At 44.6% G+C, this 21,378-nt stretch overlaps 1 protein-coding gene across 1 annotated transcript in view; it reads left to right on the forward strand.

Annotated features, from left to right (window-relative positions):
- Positions 1 to 21,378, forward strand: part of LOC138545442 (cytochrome P450 2J2-like) — a 470,793-nt gene that overhangs the window by 374,767 nt on the left and 74,648 nt on the right. The window contains exon 7 of the mRNA XM_069642069.1: positions 11,563 to 11,750. Within this exon, the coding sequence (XP_069498170.1) occupies positions 11,563 to 11,750 (188 nt within the window). The remainder of the gene's footprint in view (positions 1 to 11,562; positions 11,751 to 21,378) is intronic.

Here is a 21,378-nt window from a genome sequence, read left to right on the forward strand (position 1 = left end):
CTTTGAATTAGTTCAGGTCTACACTAGCAATGATTCATGAGGGATTATCAGGTTGGAAACGAATTTCAGCAATGCAAAGCAAAAGACAGGTATTTTTGACAGGTGAAGAAGTTTGAGCTAGTTTTCAATTTGCGGCACTTTTTCCGAGTGTGTCAAGCGCGATTACAGATAAACTATAATCCGTTCGTTGGAAAGCTCAGGATCTTAGCTTTAAAATGAAAGTTAAATCTCGTTCCTAGCACATGCGGTTCCAAAGATACGGACGATTTTGTGAAGGTCGTTTTTCAGAAATGAAATAATGATTCAGAATGACAAAATGACACTTTTACAGGTTTAAAATCGGAGAATGGACACACGATTTCTATGATGCAGTTCTGGACAGGTTAAAATGGTTTAAATCAGGTTATTTTAGACTAAGAGATTGGTTCTGGCACAGTTTTCAGGATACTCACTCCTAGTCTTGGAATGGGCCTCCGTCACCGATCTGGTCAACAGGTTTAGCTGCGGTTCTCTCGCCACGGACGGTCTCTGGTACTGGTTCTGCTCACAGTGATCTGGGTCAGCTCTGCTCTGCTGGTCTGGATCTCTGGTTCTGGCAAAAGTTCTTGGCACTGCACAGCAGTCTGTCTGGTCTGGGTCTAGTCGGTGGTTCTGGATACAGCACTTCTTTCTGGGTTCTGGCATAGGGTTCTAGCCAGAATCAAACCGCACAGCCCGGCTGGTGAAGAGTCAGTTTGCAAAAGATTCTGAGGCCTGCTGAAAAGGATTCAGCTTGTAGTTCAGGCCCCTCTGCTACAAGTGCTGGAGTCTGGATTCTAAGTTCTGGTTCTGGAGTCTGTCTTCTGGATATTGTCTGGTCTGGCAAAATGCTTCGTAAGAAATCAGTTTGAAGTGGAAAGTGAATGTCCCTTCCTGGGTCTTAGTGGCTCTTTTTATGTCTTTTGAAAGTGGGTGGGGAGGCTGACTATCTATGCCCCACCCTCTCATGATTTGATAGGCTATAGACTTTTCTGTCCTCTGACTGCAGAACGGAGTAGTGAGTCAGGATGAGTCAGAGTGATGCTATTTTTATGGCTGGCTGAAGTCCCTCCCCTTTGCATTTACTTAGAAAAATGATTTTTCATATCCACACATGCTTCCCAGAATCACAAGTTGTTGAAATTACATGTACACATCACAGATGAATTAAGGTACATTCTTGCCCAACTCTGATCTTCCTAAAAGCTTGGGTTCAGAAATGACAACTTATTTTCGTTTGTGATTGGTTTTCCAATATTGGACTTTTACCCAAATTTACACAGAGGTACACCCCCCTTCTGGGCATATTACAGTAAATTACTATGTCTCTAGCATAAACACAGTGTCTACAATATTCATAATTCCCGGGGTTTTGCCTCAGAACATCACAGAGCGACCAGCTGAGTCTTGAACCGTGAGTAAAATTGTCATTTTAAGAATCTCAAAGTTGTACATTTCTGTCATCTGGTTACAATTGGTTATCAGTACTCTTATAAAACATATATTTGCCTTCAATTCAATTCACAAAAGGGTCTGGGTCCGCCCCCAGAAGCTTGGTGAGTCAGATGGTCACATGGCCTGTTTCTCCCAGAGCAGTGTTGGCAGTTAACACCCAAATTAGTATATCCTATTCAGTGGAAAGAGGCTATTGTTCCTTTCTGCCAGGCTGCAGGAAACTCTCCTCCCCTCCTAATTTACATGTCAAGGCGATATCCTGTACTGTTGGTGGTAAGAGCAGGTGTGAAGACTTCCCATCCTCTTGAACTTTTAATTGAATCAGGTTGCCTTCTTGTGAGGGCCTGGGAACAGCAGGGGTTGAGAATTCTCATTAATCGGCAAGCCTTTGAAGTCCCAGCTAGCTTAGGATCCTTTTGTAACTCCTGAAATACAGTTCTCCTGTCAGAGTTTAGATCGCTAGCGCCGGTTAGTGTCAAATGCCGGTACTGCACCCATTTTTGACAGCTGTCTTGAATTAATGTCTTCAAAAAGGGGATAGCTGACATGGTTTTGATGGGGATCCTTGCAGTAGAGTGATGTAGAACACCCCACCAGAAGTTGGATCTTTATAGTGGTCTTGTGGGCCATGATTTTAGCAACTTTTTGACACCAATGAAACGAAGTTTTGAACAGCTCTGGGTGCAACCAAAGGATGGGTCTGGCAATTGTCAAAAGTAGATGGTGGCTTATCTGTCAGGTTTTCACTGCACTTTATCTTGTGGGCAGCATTGCTTTTTAAACGCACAGTGATGTTGTAGGGCTCGGATGCATGGGTGAAAACATCCCACAGTACCCGGATTACACCTTCCTGGTATAGAGGCAACGTCTGAGCTACGGGTCAGTGAAAAGAAGGTTGCGCAAATCTGGATTCAAGTATATGTTGCTGTACCCCGCAAAGCTGAAAGTACTGCATAAGGACAGAACACGTTTTTGCGACAACCCGGTGGAGGTAACTACATGGTTGGACACGATGAACCAGGCAGACAAGGGACATGCGAAGTGAGTAGGGGCTCCAGCAAAGCCGGCACGATGGACAGTAGGGCCATCGACTGAACAACATAGATGAGTAACGCTTGAGTTAAGGACTTGTAACTATATAGTAAGATCAGAGCTTAATTTAATTATGTTAAGAATAGTGCGAAACATGCACATGGGGCTTAAATATACATAAGTTGTGTAAGATTGTTAGCTTACATGTAGGAGATGCAAGTGCCGGTTGGAGTACGTAGCACTGGAAATGCGTAACCAGAACATGGCGTGATTAGTTGGTACGGTTCGTATGAGGGCTTGGAACGATGCAATATACTGTTAGCTTAATGCAGGAGACACAGGCGCTGCGTTCGGCCAGCGGCTCCTGGAGACATACTATCACCCCCAGTAGGTAGTTTGTTGGGATACTGGCAGTGCGGTATCCCCCTGCATCACCAAGAAAAGGGACTAGATACGGGGTAGCCTGAGATCCAGGGATGGAGCTGGGCAATGGTTGGGGACAGTTGGGCAGGTGGCAGGGGTGGGAGGTGGGGAGATTAGATTAGAGGGGAGAGGGCAGTGGGGGAAGTTAAAGGGTGTGGGGTGGGGGAGGTTGGGAAGTTTCAGTGGGGGAGGGGAAGGGTGTTAGGGTTGTTACAGGGGTGCGAGCCTACAATCACAAGCCATGGAGTAAGATTAGGAGGGTGGGGGCGGAGACGGGTGGAGTAGGAAACAGCTAGCATAGGAGACCTGAGGAGAATGTCCTGGAACGTGAGGGGATTGAACTCTTACATTAAACGAAATAAAGTAATGATGTACCTGAAACGATTGAAGATAGATATTGCACTAATACAGGAAACCCACCCCGAACAAAGAAAAGCAAGAGGTAGTAATGAGGAAATGGAAAGGGATAACCCTAGAGGCAACGTACTCAACGTACGCCAGAGGAGTCCTCACATGGATGGCGCCACATGTCCCGTTTAAGCTATTAGAGTCCACCACAGATAAAGATGGGAGGATGGTAGTAATTAAAGGAATGGTGGAAAATAGAGACGTGAACATTATAAACGTTTATGTCCTGAATCATGACACTACAGTTTCCTTCAGGAACCTATATGCCAAGATTAGCCCATATATGGATGGGACAGTCATATGGGGGGAGACTTCAATTGTACCATGGACCCGAGGCTAGATAGATGTGGCGAGAAAATGGATAGACCAGCTCCTGCAGCAAAGGCCTTGATCACCCCGTTAAAGGATTTTAGAATGGAGGATGTGTGGCGAGTGCACCACCCGCGCGTTAGAGGGTAGTCTCATTATTCCACCCCACAAAGCCTACGCACCAGATTAGATCACATATTTGTCACATCAGAGCTACTGGAAGCGGTGGCAGAGGCAGTATACAAGGCTATGGTCCACTCGGACCATGCACCACTGATAGTGATGTGGCAGATCTCAACCCCTAGGGCGAGGATCCCGACATGGAAACTTAGGGCCGAGGCACTGAAAGACACTGTGTTTAGGGAAGATCTGAGGAAGGACATACGGGAGTATTTCGAACATAATACTGGCAGTGTAGAATCATCCGGGACGCTGTGGGAGGCATTCAAGGTGGTAATAAGGGGAGCAGCAATATCAAAATCGAAAGGGTTGCAAGGTGGTATAATACGAGACTTGGGCAACATAGAGAGGGAGCTAGAAACTAAAATGCAGGAGGATACGGAATCCCCTGCAGAAACTGAAGCCATAAGCAGGCATGCAGGGTACACTGGGAGAGACTATGCAATCTAAATTACAGGAAATATATGGAGAGGCAACATGCAGAGGGAGACAAACTGGGAAGGTTGCTAGCATGGCTATATAAAAGCGAGGCCCCTAGACAAGCAATCACTCCGGAGTGAGTGAATTAATGTTTTTTGGAATACTATAAGGGACGGTATGCAGATATATGGATGGGGAAGAAGTACACATGTTGGAGGCTCTAACAGAGATTGCTCTGCCCAAGCTTGATGTGACAGAGAGGGAGAGCCTGGAGGCTCCAGTGATGCTAAACTAACTAGAATATGTGATTAAGGCACTACCCACTAGCAAAGCCCCAGGCGCTGACGGCCTCCCGAGCGAGTGTTATAAAGCATACCAGACGGAATTTCTCCCTCCGATGTTAGCAATGCTAAATGAAGCGTTTAACATAAATACGTTACCTGCATCTCTGCGGGAGGCAATAATCATCCCGTTACTTAAACCTAAAAATTCAGATATGGACTACGGGTCCTATAGACCGCTATCGATGCTTAACCAAAAGAGTAAAATACAGCAGTGATGGCAAATAGGTTGCGGCCCATCATAAACAAACTTTTCCATCTAGATCAAACAGGGTATGTCTCGGGCAGGTGTATATCAGACAACCTTAGAAGGCTCCACCACATCATAGATCAGACCGAAGGAAGCTCCCAGGCGATAGCGATAGTCTCGCTGGATGCAGTAAAAGCCTTTGATTCAATCAGGTGGCACTGGCTACCGGCCATCTTGAGGGAATATGGGGTTGGCCTGGGTATCTAAAGTAGGTCCAGCTGCTATATAACAAAACCACTAGCTCGAGTCAAAACAGGAAGGAACATATCTGAACAATGGCAATTAAGTAGATGCATCCGACAAGGAAGCCTGTGCTCTCTGATGCTGTTCATTTTAGCATTGGAACCCCTGGCGGCGTATTTGAGACAGCAATATGGTGAAGTTGGGATTGATACCAAAGGAGGGCAGCATTTAATATTGATGTATGCGGATGATATGTTGTTGTACCTGAAATACCCCAAGGAGAATCTACAGTATATTTTAGAGGTTATGGAGCGGTACGGGATGCTATCCGGCATAACCTTGCACCTATGGAGTCCTCCTCTATTCCTTCCTCCAGCATCTGGCTCACTCTGGGCTTCTCAAATACATAGTCAATGCTTTGCCAAGTAGTGGTACCTCCTTCCACCACTCTCAGGCTCTCTGTAAACGTGGGATGCGTGTGCCTCTCTGTTCTTTCTCCAAACTACCTTTTAACCTTTTAGCTTCTTCTTTCACCACCTCCCTTCTAGAAGCTACACCTGCCTCCTGATCCTTTGCTTCTACTTTCACTATTTCCTCCCATAAATCCCCTATTCCTCTTTTCGCCACCTTCTCCTCAGATCTAATTCCCTGCTACGTCTGTAACCACCTCTTTCTCCTTCTTCTTTGCTCTTCCTTTCACCACCTCCTTGTGAGTCTCAGCTCCTCCGTTAACTATCACCTCCTTATATTTTATTCCCTCCTTCTTTCACCTCATCCTCCTCTGCTCTTTTCACTATAACCCACGCTGATGTAATTTCCTCTTGTACACCTCAGTTCACCACTTCCACCTGCTCTTCTGCTTGTCACTGTAGGACGCCGCGGCTGCAGTCAGTTCTCTTTCTGTCTCTTGGAGTGGGCATTCTTCGCCTCACTCCCATTTCTCATCGGCATTATTTTTGCTGGATAAACGTCCGCGCAGCAGACGGGCGTAGCGTGCCCCGTCAGTGCGCCAAAGGCACAAAGGCAAGCCGACGGACATGCAGGGTGGAGCCTTAGATTACTCCAGGATGGAACGTTTGATTTTAGCACCATCTGACACCTCGTTTCCTTGTGGCTGGAAAGATTGTATTGATCCAGGTATGCCAATCAGCTTGCATCGGTTGGTTCAGCAGGTCCAGAGCACGACAGATCTTCCGGTGATGTTGCTCAACACCCGCTCTTTGCCTGCCCATGCGCCTGATATTTATTATCTTTTGTCAGACCGTCATTCTGCTCTGCTCTGTTTAACCAAGATCTGGTTACATGAGGGCTCTGCCCCAACTTTGGTTCAGGCAATCCCAGCTAATTATAAAATTATTCATCTTGGCCGGCTCTCACTCCAGCTTGGGGGAGGGTTACGGCAATTTTCAAATCTAATTTGATAGTCACTCCGCTTTGCTGTCCTCATTCTCTAGCTATGGAAACCCTATTATTGAGATGTGTTATCTCCTCTCTCTTCACTTGCCATTTTCTGATCATCTATCGGCCCCCGAGTTCCCATGCTGGTTTTCTCGAACCACTATTAGACCTTGTTGCTGACCTTCAAATAAAATATACCCACCTTGTTGTGCTGGGCAACTTTAATTTGAAATGTAACTACCCTCGGGCCCATCCATCAATCTATTTTTTGATAGTTTGATTGACCTTGACCTGCAACAACTTGTTTTAGGATCCACTCATAATCTGGGGAACACGCTTGACCTCGTATTGGTGAACGAAGCTCTGGTAACCTTTCAGGGTGTTGAGCCTATACTATGGTCGGAGCACTATCTGGTGACCTGTATGCTTAAAATAGTTTGGGTACAGCCTAGGACTCCCCCTCTTAGAATGTGGCAGCTTTGCTGGCTTTTGGCTGATTTGCAGGGTTTTGTTTCCCCAGTCAAAGCAAAATGTAAGGTGGCCTCTGCTGCTGCCCTCTCGATGCTTTCTCGCTCACTGCAAGAAGCAGCGGATGAAGTGACCCTGCTACGGCTTAACCACGCAGGCTTCCATCGGAACCGTGGTTCTCCTAACAGCTTAAAATAGCCCGGCTCAAACTTAGACAGGCTGAGCAGAAATGGTGGATAGCCTATGATTCTGATCTCAGAGCCCAGTATAAAGCCTGTTCAGCAGCCTATTCTTCGGCTTTTATGGCTGCTAAGAAATCCTATCTGCGCAGAAAATTTAGTCATCTGTGTGTCAGCCAAAAGCTTTCTTCGCTGTGGTGAAATCTCTGTAAACTTTGGCTAAATATGTTCTGACAGTTAGTCCTTCTCAGGAACTCTGACTCGTTGTCACAGCTTTTCCCACCATGAAAATTTAGACCATCTGAGCCAATATTTCCGGGGCCTCAATGGTATATGCTCCTGAGATTGAATCTGCAGTTCCTAGTGGCACGACTGTACTGAAAGGATGGTCGTCTTAACTCTTTTTACAGAATCAATGGTATCCACCACCATTCAAAAAATTAAGTCAGGTGCTCCATCGGATGTGGTTCTACTGGCGGTCATGAAGGAAATCTCCCCCGAGTTAATGAGGGAGATCACGATGGCTATTAATATCTGCTGCCAGTCGGGGTGCATCCCCCCGGAACCTAAGGTCACTACGGTGATTCCCCTTTTGAAAAAGCCATCGTTGGATCCTTCACTTCTTTCTAATTTCCGTCCCATTTCTCTCCTGCCTTTTCTTATGAAGCTTCTGGAGTCTTTGGTTTCACCACTCTTATCCTCATTCTTGGTGTCCTCTGAACTGCTTGACCCTGCCCAGTCAGGCTTTAGGCCCGGCCGGGGTACGGAAAGTGTTTTGGTCTCGGTGCAGGATGATATGGCCATGCTGGTGGATGCAGCGGGGGTTGGCGCCCTGATTTTACATGACCTGTTGGCGGCTTTTGACACCGTTGACCACCCTACCTTGCTAACCCGCCTGGCCCAAATTGGAATCTCCGGTCAAGTGTTGGCCAGGTTCTCTTCGTTCCTGGCCGATAGATCTCAAATCCTTCCCCCCCCCCCCCCTTTTTTTTCTCTGGAGCCTGCAACCTTGGTTGCGGGGTACCGCAGAGCTCCGCCTTGTCTCCCATTCTTTTTAACATTTATATTTGGCCGTTAGTGTGTCTCATCCGCTCCTTCTGCGTCAGGTGCTATTCTTATGCCAATGACTCTTAGATTCTGATCCGTTTAGATCTAGATCAGGCTGAGATGTCATTGTGCCTTCACCAGTGCCTGACGGTCGTGGTATATTGGATGAATCAAAATTGGCTGAAGTTGAATGGAGACAAGACGGAGGCGCTGGTGGTAGGATCCCCCCCTGATCCTTCACTCTGGGTGTCTTCTTTCTGGCCATCTTCTCCTTGTACTCTTCCCGTCCTGGTGGCTAAAGCGAATAATTTAGGAGTCATTATGTCTGCTTCTTTCTCTATGGATCCTCAAGTATCAGTGGTGTGTCAAACCAGCCACTTTCATCTAAAAATATTGAGACAGGTGCTTCCCCTGTTACCAGCCATCTTGCATCCGCCAGTGGTTGAGGCCATGGTGTTGAGCCGCTTAGACTACTGTAATGCCCTTTACTTGGCCCAGCCTAAGGGCATAGTCCAATGGCTCCAGCGCCTGCAAAATCTTGCCGCTCGGTGGCAAGCGGTTCACCTTATGGGGCCCACATTTCGCCAGTTCAGCGTTCTTTGCACTGGCTTCCTATTGCTCAGCACATCGGGTTTAAGGCGCTCTGCATTGTCCATCAGACATTGCATAATCAAGGGGCAGAATACCCATAGACTAAATTTACCTGCTATCGTCCAAAGCGCTCATTGCAATCCGCCTCGGCAGTCTTGCTAAGTGTGCCATCCTTCCACCGTCTCGGACTGGTGGTCAGACCTTTTCGGCCTCAGTGATCCTCGCTGATTAAACATTGGTAAGTTGTGCAGTCACTATTTGGGAGCTACACTTTGCTTGAGATAAATTAGTAATGTTTCTCCACCCAGGGAATGAGGGCCCTCGGAGCTGAAATAACCAACAACGCTTCCTTCTATATTTTAGGCCTTCTGTAAACAGCAGATGTCTTCCTGTGGTTTATTTGATGAGCCCTTGACCTAGGTGTTTGAGGAGTGATTCAGGGATGCTTCCCACACAACCCCAGAGCCCTGCATTATAGATCAGGTGGCAACGCACAGCCCCATGGTAACCTTTCCCCACACACATGGCGTGAGGCCGGGGACATTGTCACTGGTGATAGCAAACCCTAGGATAACCTACGACTCCTTGGACATTCTACATGAATTGGGTAGGAATACTGTAGGAGTGTCACGTTTTAGAATCTACTAGAGTGCCGCTATTAAGTAGTGTTTAATGCCAAGGTTCCTGGATGTGCCAGTTGTTCAGGACAAGTGTATAATCTGAAATAGAATGCACTCCAGAACACTCTTGCATGTGGCATTGTTAAGGAAAGAAGCTGATGTACAACTCCTATTGGCAGCGCCAGTGACTCAAGCAGTTTGGAACCAAATTGGGACGATGAACGGATATAGGTTAATGTTCCTAGTAGAGTCCTCTTATGACAAGAAAAGGTTGTAGAGATGAGAACGGGCCAAGGTCACAGGCAAATATGAAGAATCACAAGGAGTGGGCACTGTATTCCATCTTTAAATGCTGTATATGCCTTTAGCTTTATATGCTTATATTTACACTATTTGTACAAGGAAGATACATTCTTGACCTACTAATAAATGAAGATGGCAACCCCATGAAGCACGTTGCCTTTTCTTAGACTATGCTATGATTGTGGCAAATCTTCAGAAGATATGAAGTGGGTTCCCCGCAAAGGTTATTGGAGAATTCGGTAAACATTGCAATTAAAGAGCTGGATGCATGGGGAATGCATATTTTAGAACTATGACTTGCCCGGACCAGGTAATTAACTTACCAAGGCTCTGGATAAATGCTAACGGGGTCCGCGTGTCTAGTTAATGGCTACAGGACGAGGTAAAAGCATGTGACGATGCCAGGAGGATTTCACAAATCAGTTCATAAACTGATTTATTACCAGTATGCCATAATGTCCTATATCATCTCAGATGTATTGCATAGAGTGTGGTGAGAGCAAGCTCTGGCCTGCTTAAAATGTGATGTGTGGGTGTACCAATGCATGTTGTGGGGCTTCACTGAGAGATCTCAATTCTGAAATGGAGTGGTAGGGAAGCTACTGAGCTTGTTGGTGTTTTGTAAACATGCCCAATGCTCCAGCCCCAAGGCTGCCAAGTCTATACAGCACTGATGATCCATAATAAGGGTACAACCAGGTATGTTGTTGTTTGGTAGCCTTAAGAAAGGGATATTTTGGTATGATTACGCTATGTTTAAAGAAGCCCCCCCCTGCACTGCAAAACAAAGATAGATAGCTGGAGAAAAAGGCTTGCATTTGGGCTACTTTACATTTCCACAATGCCTTGCTGATGCGGCTCTGAGTTGGAAGTTATTAAGTATAAAGATGTGTGGTCATGTTCCCAAAATACTCTAACTTTATGCAAAACAGGCTGCAACTCTCAGAGGTTCTTTTCATCCTCTTCCCCTTTCTCATAGGGGGATTTTGAAAGAGTACAATAGGAGTGTCCCCGACTGCCCATATAAATTATTTTCTGATAGGTTATTTTAGTTATTGATAACGTTTTAGTTCAGTTAGGCAAGTGTAACATTCTTATTATGGTTACAATGTGTACTGGAAGTTATCATTAGAAAATTAATTGTCAAATTTTAAACAGAGGTACTTTACAAAATTTAGTATAATTAAATAATGTCTCTAGTTGCACAGCTGTCGGCAACTGCTAGGGTGGTTCTAGCAAACACACACTGATTAGGTGACTCTGGCAGCATGGAAAGAGATAGAAACGTAGAGCGAGACATAGAGGGAAAGAGACGGTAGTGTGAGAGAGAAAGAGCGGGTTCAAAAGAGCAAGAGAGAAAAAAGAAAGAGAGAGAGCGTGGGCGTGCTGAACCGTCTTATGATATGTCCAGCCAGTCAGTTATTTTTTTGTTTACAAATTGGTTTACATTTGTTTCTTTTTTTTACTACTGTAAATGTTTTAGGATTTTGTTCTTATCTTTTTATTAAAGATTCATAGGATACTGATATGCATCCTAGAATCCTATGCATCCTAGAACGATCATGTGTTTAAAAAAGTCCTATGTTTTTCTGAGCCAATATGTATTTTGCATGTTTACATGTATCTTCTCAGAACTCAAAATCTAAATATTATGTTCATGTGTGTCCTGTATTGCAATATTGCAGCCAGTGTCTCATTGGCTGAAATATTTCTTGACTATTCGCCTAGAAAGCCATTTAGTCGATGCAGTGGGTGTTTCTTAATCCCATTTTCATATAAATGAGTCGCTTCTTTTCATAAAACATTGTATTTACAGATAAGAGAAGCTCTTAAAAGCGCAGGCAATTTTCTTTTCTTTTCAGTTACGTTATATAGATATAGTGCCAGAATACAATAAAACTGGATTGTGAAAGTATGTTTTTATTTCTAATTTTCAGAGAAAGTTCATGCAGAAATTGACCGGGCGCTTGGGCATGCTAGACAGCCATTGATGGAAAATAGGAAACTAATGCCTTACACCAACGCAGTAATTCATGAGGTGCAGCGAATCAGTAACATTGTACCTCTTGGTGTGCCTAGATGTACAACCAGTGACGTAACACTAAGAGGGTTCCACCTGCCAAAGGTAATCACTTTGTGGATACATAATTGTTGAGTGTGTTTCAGAGATGTCAGTCTTTAAGTCACATTGGCCAAAGATCATGATCTTACTCTGAGCCTTTATTTGGAATACTTCAAGCAAGGATCCAGCCATACTTGATTCCTGAGTACAATTCTCAAATTAAATACTGCAAGGTACTCTGTAGTGCAAAGATTGTGGCATGTTTCTTTTGTGATGATTCCCAGGTTCTCCTCCCTTCTCCCCAGAGAGGAGCCCTTCCCTGTGAGGATAGGGAGGAGAGGCCACTACCCAATAGACCCCTAGGGGTAGTAAAAAGCATGAGGACCTCATAGGGAGAGAGTCTCCTCATGGGAATAAGGACTCCCATGAAATACCTCCCTAAACCCTTGTTCCCAGAAGCCATGGCCCTATTTCCTCCTTCTCCCTCCCAACATGAAACTACTCCATGTGTCATTGTAAAGTCTATACTATCATCTGTAAGACAAGACAGGGCTGGGAACCAAACAAACATACAGAACAATAGTAGAAGAGATTACCAATGGACTGTTATGAAGTGGCCACTAGGAAGCATGAAAATAACTTTGGAAGCATTGACATCCACCATTAACGCTATGCTGAGGTGGACCCAGCAATATAAAGTAAAGACTGAAGAGGGACTAGAGGTATTCAGGAGGTACGACGTCCTTTCATCACGCAATGTTCTTTCGATGGGTTTTTAACCGCGAAGGTTTTAATGAAAAAACCCTAGGGGGGTTAGAAAATGATATATATGGGGTGTGGGTGTTCGGGTATACATAACAAATTAAAGTGAATGGGAGGCTTAGGGGGGAATCCCCCCAAAAATTTCATAAAAAATGTGATGGTTTTTTTCGTTAAAAAATCAGCTATAAAAAACCCAACGAAAAAACATCCCACAATGAAATGGAACCATTCGGGAACAGGAAGAGCAGCAAGGGAAGCTGGCGTACGTCCTGCAGGACCTAGGAAAATTAAACCCACATTGCCCAAAGCATTGAGAGACAGTAGGTCTCGGAGGAGAAGCAGAAAGGAATCTCAGGAGCTGGAGTAAACCCAGCTCACTGCAGAGACGGTAAGAATTAAGCAGTGGTGTGGTCTCTTTGAGGTGGTCCATTAAACATGCTGAGACAGCTGCAGCAACGGCTCCATGGAGATGCACGGACCAAAGAGGAGAAAAGCAGGAATTTGCGCTGAACGCATACAGGTCCAACAGCGACCTCAGACCCCGGGAAGAACTGGTAGCACTCCCGATTGAAGATATGATATGATAGTTTATTTATATAGCGCCTATACACAATGTGTTTCAAAGCGCTTCAAGGCAAGGGAGGGAACAAGGGAAAATACAATGACATTCTTATAGGCCATGAACAGTAAGGATGTGAAATTAACTATCGTACTCGGCCTGACGACATTTCAGATAGTCCAAGAGCTAAGACATAGATGAGGAAGGGAGGGGGAGAGTGGGAAGGAAATGGAAACAGACTGGTGACTGCTGTTCTAGGCTTGACAACATTTCTGGTAGAGCCGGAGAAAAACAAGAGGTGAGGGAGACGGGTGCAGAAAGGTAGGGGAGGAACAAAACAAGCGACTATCATACTAGGCCTGTTGACATTTCCGATAGTGCTGGAGGGGAGTGGGGAGAAAAAAGCCACTAAGGGGTGGTGGGGGCGGGGGGGAGACAGACGAGGTTGCTATCATACTCAGTCCAGGGACAATTCTGATAGAGTGCATAGAAGAAGGTAAGGGGAGGAGATAGGAAAAGTGAGAAGGGAAAGGAGGAGAGAACAGAGAGTTAGCCGTCAAAAGAGTGGAGAAGCAAGAGGGGAGAGTGAATAAAATTGCAGAAGTCAGTAGTAACACATAATGTTGCAAGCCAGGATACAAGATGAAGATGGGAACAGCAGGATTCAGGGCCACCATGAGTACAAGATGCAAAGGACGTCCAGCATGAGAGTTGAGAAAGGGTGATGCACCGTGAATGAATGAAGTCCATAAAAGTCAAATCCAGCATTGGCCACAAGACGGTGATGGTGAAACCAGAATTTATCAGGACAGACTCCTGCAGAAGTAGGCTTGAGAGGGGTGAGGGGGAAACAGGGTAGAAGAATGAAGAAAAACAGGCAACGCCTGTGTGCGAGAATGGTGGGGGCACAAGGGAACATCAGGGGGGGACCAGAGGGGGTGGGGATGGCCTGTGTGGACAGAGGGAGTAACACATGTTGGTGCATGCTTACCTGCTGTGTGAGCAGGGGGTCGGCCCTGGGTCCTCATGGACCTAGGACGCCTGGGCGAGAGACGCCCTTGATCTAATAGTTAAGAGCAGGAAGGAAGAGGCAGGGCTAAAAAGGTGGGTGATGCTTAGGCCAGGTGGCCTAGATCCACTTGCACCAGCTCCTCGTCTGCAAAGGAAAAGAGGCTGTAGGGCTCCTTAAGTAGAGGAAAAGATACAGGTACCGGGAGTTGCAGGAAAGCTGGGTGGCATCCAGGAAGCCCCAAGAGTCAAGTATTCCTTGGGAGTGATCTCCCTCGTCACAGTGGTGACACATACAATCTTAAATCTCAAGAGTGCCTCAGGAGTGAACCCCCTCATCACAGCTGGAAACCCAACACCTGACAAATAACAAAAGGACCAAGAACTATCGGGGAGTAATCTCCCCATAATCAAGCTATAAAAAGTCCTGACAAAGGGTCAGCAATAAGAAGTTGATAAAGTTTTTTACTTTAATTCGTAAATCCTTGGGAGGAAATCGAGAGACTTCGAAAGACTTGTAAAAAGGACCATGAAGAACAGTCTCCAAAGCTCTTCCAGATAGACCAGGAGAAGGGAGTCATTCTCCTGGTCTAGGTGTATTTGGTAAATCAGGCCCTAATGCTAGAGAATGCTGTTAAGTCAGCCTAAGACTAGATTGTTTCACCAGGAGAAGGGATCCATTCCCCTTGTGGCTTGGATAAGAAGTTCATTGGCATCTTTCTTTCTTGGTTTATTTGTTAGTGGTAGGGATAGAGTAGTTGATTTTGACAGGGGACGGCATCTTGGTTTTTTCTTTTACTTACATCCTGACGAGCACCCGAGTTTTTCTGTGTTGAGGTAGGGAAAACCTCTCTGGAAATAGGGAGAGGCAGGCTCTTCTCTTTATTTGAATAAAGGTCCATAGCCGAATTGATACCACTTCGTCAGCCTCCTTATTCCATTACACCACAATTTTCTACTGGCTGTAATGAGGGTGGGAAAAAGAGAGCGAGATACGTTCAAAAGGAAACTCTTAGGGTGGGCGAGGATTAGCCATTATTTCTGTTTATTTAATATTTGGTTTTTATTGAATGAAAACCTAGCTTCAGTAAGCAACAGAGTGCTATGCATCGAAGGTGGTTACCCATACATTAGATTGTTGTGGGGGAGTAATTCCTGTTTTACCTTTTCTATCATTTTGGTTTGGGAATGTAATTGTGTTTTGGGTATCAAATTGGCATGGATCTATTCATGTAATACTCTTCATGTAGGATCACCCACCAAAGGGGTTATCCTTGATTCAACTATCATGTGCTCTAAGCCTTTGTGTCCCATTTTCCTCTAACCCCAATGTATCCATGGAAATCTAGAGCCTTCCACTTATTAAGTTAACTTTGGAGTCAGAACACGCTTTCATGGTGCCATTTCCTATTGCGTTTTTCTTAACTGGGTCATATAAAATATTGCTTTTAAGTCTAAAAGCAAACAAAGGGTGAATGTTCCTACCGCTAAATGGCTAAGTGTATGTAATTAATAATCGCAAAGGTGAAAGAATCATGACCAGGTAATAGCAAGCAAAAATCTCTAAACTGTACACATTGACCCTAGTTGAGTCCTCAAAGCATGTATATATTAAAGCATGAATTCAGTCTTCATTTTAATTACGTGCATATCTCCCGCATTAGAAGAGTCTGTCTAATTTCATAGGACACATCGGACCTGCCTCTATCCAAATAGCGTGATGGATATGTTTGCATCAGTGGTACCAGCAGAGTAGTGAGACAGGTGGGATCTTTATTACTGTTTGCTATTTTTAATTTGCGTGAATTGGTAGGTTCAGAGACATTTTAATTATAAAAAGTAATCTAAAATATATTTTTAATTGCCTAAAATATACAACACTTGTGAATAGGAATTACTTTTTTACACCCTCAAAAATATTTTTTACTCCCAACTACAAATAGGGAGGACAATACTCTTTATAAATCTTACCTGTAGCCATGCCTGTGTTTTTCTGTTATTTGTTTACATTCCTTTCCTCCGTACCCCTTTCGTCCTGTCGCACACCGTCCTGGAAGCCACAGACATATCTTAATTTTAGCGTCGTTCAAGCAACATTAAGGTGACATTACACATGGGTTCTACAGAGAAAGCGATCACTGCATTATAATATATGTCCAGACCTTGGGTTAAATTGGAGCTAAATTTTAAAATGGCTCTTTTCTTCTCCGAGCCATGATCTCTGAGGATGCAGTAAAGGTGTCCTGCCTCAGTAGATGATGTGCAAAAAGCAAGATTTGCCTCTGAAAATGGTCCTCAGTTTGGCTGACTCTTGACCAACAAAATAACCTTGAGGTCTTGAAATGTACTGAAACTCTTGAAGTTCCAATCTTGATTCCTTGCAAATAAGAGATGTCAAAATAATAAACCAGCGCATATGCCCTGGTAAGAGATGAAGCCTGATTTAAAAGAAAATTACCATCATTTAGTAGGAAAAGGTGAGTTTATTTGGCTTTGGGAACTCAATATCATTGGCTGCCTAGGAGCTTCCTGTATCTCTCGCCCTTTCATGCAGTTTGGGAAACGTGTTGCACATACATTTCATTGGGTCGGATCCCATAGCCTGAGGCTTGAATGTTGGCTCTGGCCCTCCAAGTGCCATGTTTCAGTTTGCAAAGAAAAAACAAATGTTTGCAGTTTATCGACTTCAGTAGTGCTTTTGTCGTTGGTTCTTCCGCTTGGCTTTGTCCTCTTTCTAGTTCAGTATATTTGTCACTTAGGTCTGGATACAGAAAGCTTTAGTTTGTTGCCAGAGATCATGAAGATGCATATTGGAGAGGGGCACCGGTGTCAGTCATCTGTCCCATGATGCAGAGTGAGTGCCTCTTGTAGTACATTACATCCTGCTGTAGCAGCAGTAATTGTATTGGAGTGATTGCATTTGTTTACATTGGGGTTGTAGACAATTTTTTTGAATGATGCTTTTCAGTGGAAATTTTGCTTCTGGGCTCCTTGTATATTGGTGTTTTTCACTTTTGTGCTACGGTTGAAACTGTCTATATTGGGGGGAAATGCGTTGAATGATGATTTTAAGATCACATTTTGTTTCTATACCGCTATTACATTGATGTTGTTCACTTTTATGTGCATTATAAAAAATAGTGAGGCTCCCAACCCATAACGTTCAATTGAAGCAGAATTTCTCATGTGTATCATCTTGGAATGATAGCACATGCATCATGACGGTTATCTCCAGCAACTGACTTGTGCAGAGGCGGTAAAACAGACACACGGAATACATGGATCTTGAAGGCTTCACTTCATCAAACAGCAAAGAGATGTTCTCACAATGGATAACATTGAGCCAAGAGATCAGTTACATTGTAATCTGGGCTGCAGTTCCCCAAACAGGAAAGAACCCCAACCCCTACTACAGTCAGAGTTCGGCTTTGCTCGAAGGAATGATCCCTCTTTGCAAGCTACATTTGATGCCACCATATCTGCAGATAGGCGGTCGTTTGGGCTCCATTTTGTAGATCAGAGAAGACTTTTGTATTCCGTAATGAACAATGTTAAGATTGATGGGCAGACTCAATATCATATGTTGGTGCTCCCACCTTTAGCGTGCGGTCTCTTGTCCTATTTGACAGTAGGGTGAGGCATCATAACTGCACCCTCGTTCAGGGAGGTGGGGTGCCTCTTTGCTGCTGCTGGTACATGATGTGGGATCGCTCCAGGTGACTGCAAAATGTTGCATTACTGTCAAACAACACACCTTGATTCCACTTTTTTATGCAAGCTTTGTCATTGCATAGGCAAGTCAGCTTCCATCATGCTTGCTGGATTGGATATGGCTTGAGCAACTGCAGCTTCCAATTTTCACTTATCCAGGAGTTTTCGTCCATGGATGGAACTTGTGTGTGTGCATTTGAGGACTGGGCCTCCCGCTCAGGGTGAAACACTTTGGCAGCTGCCGCTATTTGGGTGCGGGGAGCGCCGTCATGCTTTCCTTTCCACCAGCCAAGGCTGGAAGCTGACGACCAAATGGAGGGTGCACCTCTTTATCTGAAATTTCCACCCCCCTGCCATGCTAGGCTAACAGGGTGCCATTTACTCCTGGTCATCATTGCCTCCATCAGGAGGTTCGTTTTGTCACTGCTTGATCACCTCAGGAACCACCTTCGACAAAACCTGCAAAAGAAGTTGGTGGGTGGGACAGTGTTAAACATCCAGCAGGGATGGGGGGAGGGCAGCAAAGCAGTGAAAGAGACCTTGCCTCCATTACCAAACTGGGAAATTATGTGAAATCTTTTGTGAAAGAAGAAACTACCATGCTGACGGCAGAGTTGACAAAAGCGGTTACAGACCATGCAAAAGAGATTGAAGCACTTTAAGCAAGAGTAAGTGGTGTGAAGCAGAGATTTCCTTGATGGGTGATCATTTAAGCTCTCTCTCTCTCTCTCTCTCTCTCTCTCTATCTACCTAAGCTTGCTGAGGGAATCAATGACAGCTGCTTGTGCTGAGGGAATCAATAACAGCTGCTTGGCTGCACAAGAATCTCTAAAATCAGCCGAGGAGAGAGAACCTGCCCAAACAAGCCTTGAATGAAGGATCTGAGGGATTGATATGAAAGCCTGCCTCGCCCACCTCTTTTCTCATATTTAGAGTGCACCTCGGAATACCACCCCTGCAATAGAAAGAGCATACATCGTGAGTCCCACAAGGAGCGATCACAATGGCCTTTACCAGGCCAATTAACCTCAGTTGTAAAAAAAAATCCATAAATATATACACAGTATTCCCATGACATGGGTAGAGAGAAGTGCAATTGCAGAATCGTACATTGTGCCAAAACTACTGGGCTCATTCCAAACTCTCCCGATTTTGGTTCTGAGGGTCGAGTTGCATCTACAGAAAGGTCTTCTTTGCTTCATATGTCAATGGGAAAAAATGTGAATTTGTGAGAGAATTTTGCCCAAAGGGAAAAGGAAGCTCCATGGTGTAGGTATGCGATAAGCGGTATGTGGGGCGCACAGTGTGCAGGCTCAAAATATATAGTAGGATATGTCAAAGCCACACAACCCCTGGTGATGAAGGTATGGATGAAAGCTGTCTCTAAGAAGCTGTGGCTGTTTGTGAAACAAGCAGTAGTAGGTTCTTATATATGGAAGCAGCGTGGCTCACCAGAAAAGACAGGATCAAATGTTTGTGCTTCAAACCAATACCCAGGCTAAACTGGTCTGTATGGGCTGCAGTCTGTAGGGAGAAAAAAATCACCTCTATCGTCCCCCTTTACCCCTCTCTCAGACAATCCCGCATTCCGCCCATGGTTGGATTCACATAGATAATTAGGAGCTTTGTGGAGTTCAAAGCCAGCTTTGTAATCAGACAGAATGATAGAGTGGAAAATCTTCAGCTGTGCAACTGGGCACTCCACCGAGCCAATAAAGCTGATTGTTTATGCCACCCAGTACCTTTTTGCTCAGGTTTTAGATAAACAGTATTTACTCACCTGCAAGGGGTATCACCTTCAATGTTGCTGAGTAAACAATACCTAAACAGATCGAACTTATGTTGGTGGGGCTATGAGGCTAAAGAGTCTTTCTTTCAAATATGGCGAGAATGCCCAGTGCTCCACATTTTCTAGCTAGAGATCAGGTCAATAATTATTGGATTACTAAGCCATTGCATCCCATGGCATCGTGCCTTCTTACTTTTGGCCCATGCATCTAGGGATACTAACCAGGTTGACCTCAGAGACCTCTGCTTAAATCCTCAAAATATTATGGCAGATAGGTGGTGCATCCCTAAACTATGAGGTCAATATGCTCTGTGGTTGATAGATATGGGAACCTCTGGCGCTGAAGAAAATGATAACACTGCAAGACATTTTTATGCTACTTGGATGTTTTTTCTCACGTTTGCTTCCAGGGACTGTACCTAGCGTATGTGGTGCAGTAGGACAAGGCTCTGGGAAGGTTTGACCTCAAAAGATTCGCTAGCATGCATTCTGGACTGCATGTACTTCGATTCCTGGGACACCTATATAAAAGGGGTCGGGGAAGGGAATTTTCACTAGGGTGAGTGGAGGATTAGAGGTTCGAAATGTTGGAAAGTTTTGTGATAATATATTCAGATTGGAATCCATGTTGTTGTACCTTTGGTCAAAGAAAATCTGGTTGGAAAAAAATGCTATGTAAATTAATCTACATGTTTAACCTCTTTGTGTAATTGGCCTTCATCGGGATACATTTTGTTTTGTTTTTATTGTTCACATGGATATACATTTGTGTTACCAAATTAAGATAGATTGCTTGTCAAACCTTAAGTCTTTACAACAAATGATAGATCTAGGAGTTTTCCTTTTTATTCTGTGGGTAGAGAATATCCTCAATACCTATTTCTGAAGTTTCTCAGCGGATGTTTCTTTTTGCTCCTCATTTCCAGCTTCAAAGCTGTTGAGTAGTTTTTTACGAATTGAAACATGGTGCCCAAATTCGAGTAATAACTAAAATACTGACGTACCTATATGACAGTAATTAAATAGCCAGCGCATGTATTGTCCCTAAATCTTAACATTGGCCAGTGGTACCTCTACATGATGTGTGGCCCGGCCCCTACAGTCATTTAGACCGTAGCCCTGTGGTATGTACAAGCTAAGCGGAAGCAACGTGTTCACCTGTCTGTTGGACATCAGGGATTTACTAGTGATATCGTGTTAGGGTGCCCGAATAGCAGAATGTCATATGGCTACATTTTCCTTAACTTTACTCAAAACCCTGATGAGTTATTAAGAACAGCCTTTCTTCAGAGAATCCAGGAACCTACTTTAATTGTTTCAATTTTTTCTTAAAGTAAAATACATGGTGAGTTAATCGCTTGCTCTCTAGAACCCCAACCTACCTGTCTATTTTGCAAAAGTAATCTTTCTATTTTCAAACAACATAATTTATGGTCTTTTTTTAAAAACCAAACAAGCAGGTTTTCAAAAATAAAAACAAGCATGTTATGGCGTGGCCAGTGTGATGTCCACATGAACTTCGTCACGTGGACGAGTGAATAAAAGGAGGAGGAGTGTGCCAAAAAGGCAGTGCCCGCTTCAGGCGCCAACCGAGCTGTCTCTGTGTATCATTCCGCCACGCGCAGTGCCTGCGGCCTGCTCTGCAGCCCGGCCCCACTGTGGCTACATATCACACTGGCGACGAGGCGGGATCCAGAAGACCCGTGCAGCACGCCCCCGCTCCTCCACACAAACAGAGAGCAGGCAAGCTGACTTCCGCGCCCCCAGGATACCCGAGGCTCGCTGAGTCACTCGCGCCTACGGTAGGGGAGTCTGGGTGAGCCGTTTAGGTGAAGGAAGAAAAAAAAAACACAATCTGCTGC

This window comes from Ambystoma mexicanum, chromosome 1q, assembly GCF_040938575.1.
Source record: "Ambystoma mexicanum isolate Mex_15411 chromosome 1q, UKY_AmexF1_1, whole genome shotgun sequence".
NCBI classification, from domain to species: Eukaryota; Metazoa; Chordata; class Amphibia; order Caudata; family Ambystomatidae; genus Ambystoma; species Ambystoma mexicanum.